Source organism: Clarias gariepinus, chromosome 1 (genome assembly GCF_024256425.1).
Source record: "Clarias gariepinus isolate MV-2021 ecotype Netherlands chromosome 1, CGAR_prim_01v2, whole genome shotgun sequence".
Classification (NCBI taxonomy): domain Eukaryota; kingdom Metazoa; phylum Chordata; class Actinopteri; order Siluriformes; family Clariidae; genus Clarias; species Clarias gariepinus.
The window spans coordinates 33,002,449-33,010,481 of NC_071100.1; the positions used below are offsets into that span (position 1 = coordinate 33,002,449).

At 35.6% G+C, this 8,033-nt stretch overlaps 1 protein-coding gene across 1 annotated transcript; it reads right to left on the minus strand.

Annotated features, from left to right (window-relative positions):
• Positions 1-576: 576 nt before the first annotated feature.
• Positions 577-7,205, minus strand: myoz2a (myozenin 2a). Its single transcript, XM_053501597.1, has 6 exons — positions 7,118-7,205; positions 6,249-6,336; positions 4,401-4,564; positions 3,671-3,815; positions 1,279-1,462; positions 577-928 (listed from the first exon to the last, which is right to left on the minus strand). The coding sequence occupies exons 2-6, from the start codon at positions 6,328-6,330 to the stop codon at positions 691-693; spliced, it is 813 nt and encodes a 270-aa protein (XP_053357572.1). The 5' UTR covers positions 6,331-6,336; positions 7,118-7,205; the 3' UTR covers positions 577-690.
• Positions 7,206-8,033: the final 828 nt, after the last annotated feature.

The window sequence follows — 8,033 nt, forward strand, 5'->3', positions numbered from 1 at the left end:
TCATAACAAGCCATTTACTAGCAGGTGTTCAAGAGATTACAATACAGCAAATCACAGACATTATACACAAGTATTAGAATATTAGAAACAAACCATAATGCTAAATCTAATCTGTTAATGTTTGTTTAACTTCACACTTTTGTTTTATATTTACAGTAAAACAGGTCAATTTATGATCTTCATGTGTTTTAGTATTTGATTATAAATAATAAAAAGTATAAGAATAGCCATTTGTTCTTACAGAAAATATTTAACACATATCCTCTTTTTTTTACATATAGGCATTTTTTTTTAAATGTGCTAATTGTGCATAACATGTTTGTATTGCACTTTTCACATATTTTAAATATTATGCACATAATCAAATGTGGATTGCGGGATTGTCGTGCGTGTACAGGTGAATCGTGATAATAGAAGCAGTTAGATTGTACGGATTCACCTTCAAATAACATTGTAATTAAACAAATTTTTTTAAGTGTGTACCAAGAAAGGTGATTTGAACCCTTTTGTTACATATAGCAGAAAATGTTATTTTAATTATAATTATTGTCTTTAAAAAAAAACTGACAGTTATACAGCAATGTTCAGTCACCTTAACCATGTAAACTTTTTTACATATAATTTAAAGTAACCTGTAGATGTCATGGTTAACAAAGCTTCATATTTGTCACATTGGCAATGAGTTGAAATTCAAAGTTCATCAGATTCAGGCATGAACATAGGCACCTTGGGTGATTTTGGCTCCAGGGTGGCAGAAGCAAGGAGCAGAGGGGGACCATAGCCTAGAGCTGTCCTGTTGAAGGATGGGCGCGAGGGCACAGGACCAGCCTCAACTTCTGGGGGTGGAAGACTTGGGAGAACGTTCACCTCAACTGACTTGACTGGGGTTTTAGGAGCGGTCCCAAAGCCACCAAATGGAGTCGCCATCCTAGGCATCAGACAGCAGGTTAGATTTGAATGCTTTTGAAGGTAGTACGACTAAGGGGAAATTACTGCCAAGACACATCTGGTATTTAAAAAGAATTGCAAACATTCCTGTTCTGTCAAATGAAGACTTGAATAAATTTTGTGTTGGAACGTTGTATTCTACCCAGGCCATATTTAAGTGCTAAAAATAGTTTTAAAGAAAGGTTCAAATATTTCCGGGCAGCATCTTTTGGCTCAGGAAGCATAATTGTTCCCCTATAAAGCAGCATTCCTGGATTCTGACATATCCCTAAGGAAAAATAATGGATAAAAATATAGATAACTAATAAGCATTCTCTATAAAGTACTCACCGATTAAAGCTTTTGTATTGTGGGATTTTAGGTGTGGGCTCAGATTCAGGCATTTGGAAATGCACCATGTCTGCTAGAGAGGGATCACTGAAGAGAGCCTGATCCCAGGGAGAGTGGTAGGATTTGGGAACAGCTGTGCGGTTGAATTTCTCTGCTGGAACATCTTTTAAGGGACCTCCATAACCTAAAGATCACACATCAAAGGTGAGAAACTGCCAAGCAGGGAGACAGAGAAACACAGATCATAAAGACAAAAAACATTCACTTCTTTTTGTTTATTATTTGAACTCTTCTTTTATGTCGAAATATCATCACTAAAAATAAAATACAGTTGGAAACAATTCTCGACAAACAACATCAATTGTGGAAATATATAGTAAAAAAAAAATACTAATAATAATAATAAAAAAATTATATATATATATATATATATAAGAGGTGGCACGGTGGCTTAGTGGTTAGCACTGTCGTCTCGCACCTCCAGGTCCAATTCCCACCGCGGGTCTGTGTGCACTGCCTGTGGCATTCCCAAATTGTCTGTAGTGTGTGAATGTATGTGTGCGCCCTGCGATGGTGCCCCAAGTCCCCTGGGAGAGGCTTTACGCCCCCTGTATACAGAATAAAGCAGTATAGACGGTAATTGAGGAACTGTATCTTCTTTTAATAATCCTTCTTTTGTTAGCATCGACACAGTAGATACAGCCTAGATAATTCAATTCTAGCAGATTTCTTTTAGGGCTGAACAAGGCCTGATTACCAACAAACCTTCTTCCTATTATGTCTATACAAAATGTTGGTACAACCTAAATGGAACATGAGATCAACTTAGTTTAAAATGTTGTAAATGAACTTTCACACACTCTCTCACTCATCTTCTATACCGCTTTATCCTGTATTCAGGGTCACGGGGACCGGGAGCCTATTCAAGGAGGGATAGGGCACAATCCATCGCAGGGCACACACACATACACACATTCACACACTACAGGCAATTTGGGAACGCCCATCAACCTAACCTGCATATCTTTGGACTGTGGGAGGAAACCAGAGTACTCGGAGGTTGTAGATAAACATACACGCTATAATATAAATAAATGTTAAATATACAGTAGGTTAGGTTTGGCGCCATCATTTGGTCAGACAAGGAATTATGGGGACAGGAGCTGAGATGTTACCTGGGACTTGGGTTTACTCCATACTCCAGAGCTTAAAGCCCAACTCTGAATAACTATAAACAACCATCTTAACCCTCAATTAGCCACAATGACCATATGTACCTTCATATGTTTAGTTATTCTAGCATCCATCTGATTTTAACTGATTTTTTATCACATGCATGTACCAATCTTTAACATCCCCATTACAGTGCAATATCTTTGTGTATACATAACTGGAAACTCCTTACACACACACACACACACACACACACACACACACACACACACACACACACACACAGACACAGACACACACACAGAGACATACACACACACACACACACACACACACACACACACACACTTGTATGTTATATATTATAAGCTTATTGTTTTAATTATAAGCTTATTCAAATAATTATATGCATTCCACCCAATGAGCAGAAAAAAAAGAACAAAGAAAAAGAAGAAAACGAAAGTCAAACTAGATGACCATCTCTCAAATCTGGCCCACAAACTCGAAACAGTGGTTATATAACAAGGGTGTTTTGTCACATAGTCCTGCCAGAGGGCCTGATCAGGGTCAAGCCCAGCAAGGAAGGTTGATGGAAGCTGAGATTTTTTTTTTCAGCTCTAACATTCAAAGGGCTGGATATTAATCATTTATTCTGTTAAAATCACAGTGACTGCAAGAAGTTGAAAAGAATCGTAGAAATGTATGTTTTTTATTTGCTGTTGGATCCCACACTAGTATTCAGACACAGCCTCACGCTTTAGTTTCAGAATATTCTTGACAACCTTGACAATCCTGAAAACCATGACATTTGACTTATTGAAGAAATTAATCACCAAACGATATCCTGGTCCTTTTGACAGTAATGCATATTGCAGTAAAGCAAACCAGTGAGTACAGCGTAGGCTCAGTATGGTAGATCAGTATGTGGATATAAAATGATACAATCTTTTACAGATACTATTATGAGCATCTGCTGCGATTGGCCAGAACTTAAGACACAGGAAATGCCTGACAAACTTCCTGGAGAGGATCAGGGCTATTAGAGAAGAATGCAAACAGTAAAGAGTGTAGCGAAATTAGCCAAGTTGCAGCTTGAATCGAGTAATAATAGATTTATTATAAGGACCTTTGACAGGCCCTGGCTCTGTATTGGTCTAAAAAGTGTTTGAGCACAGGTTTTTTTTTTTTTTAAAGTCTGTACATTTGTATAAGTACTAACCTGGGGCTATACAGTCAGGATTGGGCATGGACTGTGGGTCAGTTGTATTTTGAGAAGTATTTGCTTCTTGGTCAACTCCTACACCATTAACTTCATTTTTTGTAACTATGCTTTCGATACCAGCTCCAGGAGGAATCATACTATTCTGCAAGAATGAGAAATAAAAGGAACATTGAACAGAAAAAGAGGATGAAACACAAGTTCAAAGGCAATATGCTAAATAGATTCTAGCTTGGAGGTGGATTAAAACCCAAATTCTTAGAATACAGAATGCATACCTATGGTTGGGTCATACAGAACATTACGACAGAGAAAGTAGATAGAGAGTAGGTTCAAGATTTTTCTTCAACTACTGTTATCTCTGATAACACATGGTCTTTACCAATTAAACAATAATCATACAGAATGATCTGTATATGTGCTTTACAGCAGCTGAACAGAATGAATAAGCTACTACTAGAATAACTACAATAAGCTACTACTTCTTCTCTAAGCTTTTGCTTTAATCTTATAATTGGCATTATCTTAATATTTCAGATAATAAGTTTAAAAGATAGGATATGCTTAATGCAGAAAAAAATGCTAGGGTTTAAAATTAATTTTTATAATATATTTATTTCTGAATTACTTGTACTTTGTATCTATGACCAGTAATTCCAATTCATGTTGTACTGCTTTAGTAAATTGATTATATTAGCGATTGCAATACTGCTGAGATTGTCATACTCACGTTAATACGAATAGGTGCATTCTGAATGGTCTCAAACGTGTATTTCTCAGAACGTTTCTGGCGCATCTTGAAGAGTCGTGATCCCCTGTTTGAAGATAAGGAGAGTTCTTCCAGCATGATTTCTTTAGGTATGTTCACCTTTCGGCCCAGGTCCATTTCTGACCCTGTGGTAGTTGACAAATCATGTGTAATGTTTTAAATTCTGTAAGAATGTATCAGCTAATAATAAGATGATCATAGTAAGACACTTCTCACATGTTGACTTTTACCCTGCTTTGTCTAATATGAGTAATTATGTATATGTTTGTATATGTAAATATTATGCATTATATATATTTTTTTTAAACCACTTGACCAAAAGTATGTGCACACTTGACCAGTACAACCATATGAGGGCCTTCCTTTAAACTATTGCTACAAAGGTGTCTACAATGTCTTTGCATGATGTAAGATTAAGGTTTCCCTGCAGTAGAACTGGCCCAATCTTGTTTCAGCATAAACTGTCCATTGCACAAACTGAGGCCCATGAAAACATGGTTTGCCAAAGTTGAAAGACCTTAAGTGGCCTGCTCTGACCCCTGACCTCAACCCCACTGAACACCTTTAGAATGAATTGGAATTTCAAGAATGCACTTTTTGCCTGACCTTAATAGTGTTCTTGAGCCTAAAGGATGCAAAATCTCCATTGCTGCATTACAAAATCTAGTGGAAACACTTGCCAAAAGACTGGAGGCTGTTACAAAAAAAAAAAAAAAATGGAGACGATACAGTATGAGTGTGTTGGTCAGGTCTCCACAAACCTTTGGCCACTTAAAATGAATTCTTTATGTTTTTAAAACTAAGAGAAAAAATGACAGATTGTGCAAATGGACAGTATCTGGTGGTGACTTATCAAAGATGTAGCTAATTTTTATTAGTTATGAGGTTATCTAGGATCAATTAGAGTATACCACAAGATCAATTTAAGCTGAAGTTGTATGGAATTGTCAGTTACATTTATGATATTTTTCCCCCCTGACAGTCAAAATGTAAATCACATTTGTATGTTAATCATTTACTCAATCATGTTTCCTTTAAATCTGAAATCTACCATTAGGTTTCCACCAGAGGTCTTTTTTTAGGCCCTAGTCTCACTTGTCCAGTTCACACTCAGCACTGTAACACTGGCTAATTACGGAGGTGTTGCACATCTATCAAACATTATGAACTATACACCTTAGGCATATTTCCACAGCTGGTAAGAAGTTTTATTTGCTTAGCTGCCAGCTTTCCATGCCCAGAAATAGGCTTCTTAAGGATAACTTGAAAAGTATTAGTTACTTTCAGTTGTAAAAACATCTCATTGGATTATTTACAGCCCGGGCCGGGTGTGGCAGAGGGCGAATTACAAAAATAAACCATATGGAGTGTTGGCTTGTCTGTCTGTCAAGAGGGAGAATGACGCCAGCTTCTATAAGAGTTCATTGGTATAATTGTACCAGTGGGCTGCAGTATAGAATTACATTCATAAATATAAGAAATGTTCCTGGAATGTGTACAGCTCATACATACATACAATATACATTATATACTTTTTATATATAATAAAAAAATAATGCTTCAACTTTTCTGTAAAAAGGAAAACAATGTTTAGGATCTACCGAAATTAACGATTCCAAAATGTTAACAAAAGAACAAAGTGAAACATAAGAATGTTAAGTAAATTCTAGTGTATTTTTTTGTTCCATCCTTCAGCAACCTAAACATTGTCAACCACATCAGTGCACACATTCCATTAACAAAGTTTAAATGACTTGATTTTTTTTGTTTAAATATATAATATATATAATGGCAAAGTAAAGATCGTACCATCAGTGCCTTGAATTTCTCTGCAAATGGCCGCCGCCTGCATTTTCCTCTCTCTTATTGTCATTAAGGAATGCTGTGACATTGTGTCCTGTGCAGAAAGGAAAGCACTTACATGCATTTACTTTATTCCTTATACCTGTTTCACTGACACATACAATTCACAGATATTCATACACCTTGTTCAGCATGTGAAATTGACTGTATGCGTTTAAACAAAATTAGCACACCCTTTAAATACCCTTGCCCCATTAAATGTGATGACCATGTGCAAGACACTCAGACACACTCTGACTGGTCCAGACAGTGGAGCCAATGGGACTTGTACAAGACATTAGGGGCCTTTACTGTACATAAGGCAGGTGAAACAGATGAAAAGAACAATGCTTAGCTTGATTTTTGTCTAGAGCAAATATGCCAAGTCAACACAAAAGAGGAAATACAAGAGATAAAAAAAATGGGAATCATTATATAAAGCACAGAATTCAACTAATAAACCTAAGCAGAATTTCATGTTTTTTTCTCTCTCTCTTTTTTTTTTACATGCCCACCACACATGCACATAAGCAAAAAAAAAAAAAAAAAAAAAAAAGTGCAATAAAATTTATCAAAGTTACAGAAAGTGCAGCAAAGGTAAAACAGGAAACAATGTAGCACTTAATTTTAAATAATAAAACTCCCTATATATTTTTTATATATATAATATGATGGATTATGTTTAAGCCTTTCAGTGTATGACCCTGTTTTTCTTTTCTTCCTATTTTAGTAGAAGTACAGCTGATGGTGACTGTAGGGCAAGGGTCAGATTTATTAAAAAGCTCGTACAATATATACACCCAAAATTGTGCACACCAGAGCAATTAGGAGCTTACCTGTGCTTTGGAAGTGTCTGTAGATAACTATGGATCCTTAAGGGGATGTGGATCAGAAACAGACTGGGTAATGTGACCCGGCTCTTCCAATGTCTGAGGGGGTCTGACCATGGGGGTATGGGGGAGGTGGCTCAATGGGTGGGGGTGAATTACACTGTATGCAGTTAAATATAGCATGAGGACACACATACATACTATGTATACGCTTAATGAAGCTTGGTAGTGTCAGTTCCAGTGGTAAATGAGCAAAGTTTATTTATTTATTTATTTATTTATTTATTTATCTCTATGTCTGTCTATTAATTGAGAAATTGATTGATTGCATTTATGTGTGTATATCACTCATTTCTTTTTCACATACTGTAATCATGTGCTCATATTCTCCTCATCTGCACTCTCGGCATACAAACTGTACATGATCACTAAATTAATTATATATTTTTTATAATTATATATACAAATAAATGTGTAAATGTTAAAGTAGATATTAAAATATTTAAGCAATTTGAATTACTAAAAATAATCAATAATAATCCGTGTGTATATATATATATATATATATATATATATATATATATATTTTTTTTTTTTTTTTTTTCCTAACACACATCCAATTTTTAATGTATGCCATGAAAAATAAATATAGGTATAGAAAAGAATATATATAGAATATTAGAATAGAAAAAAAACACTGGGATGGTTAATGTACTCTTTGCTGATGCAAAAATTTACTTTCTTCTTTAAAAAGCATTGCTGTGGGAATTTGACCATTCATTACTGATGTCAAGCACTGATGTACGTTTAGAAAGAATGTGGCATGTTCAGGATCATTCTCAAGGTGTTCAATGGGGTTGAGGTCAGGGCTCTGTGCTTGACACTTAATTTCTTTCCCTTCAATTTTGGCAAACCATGTCTT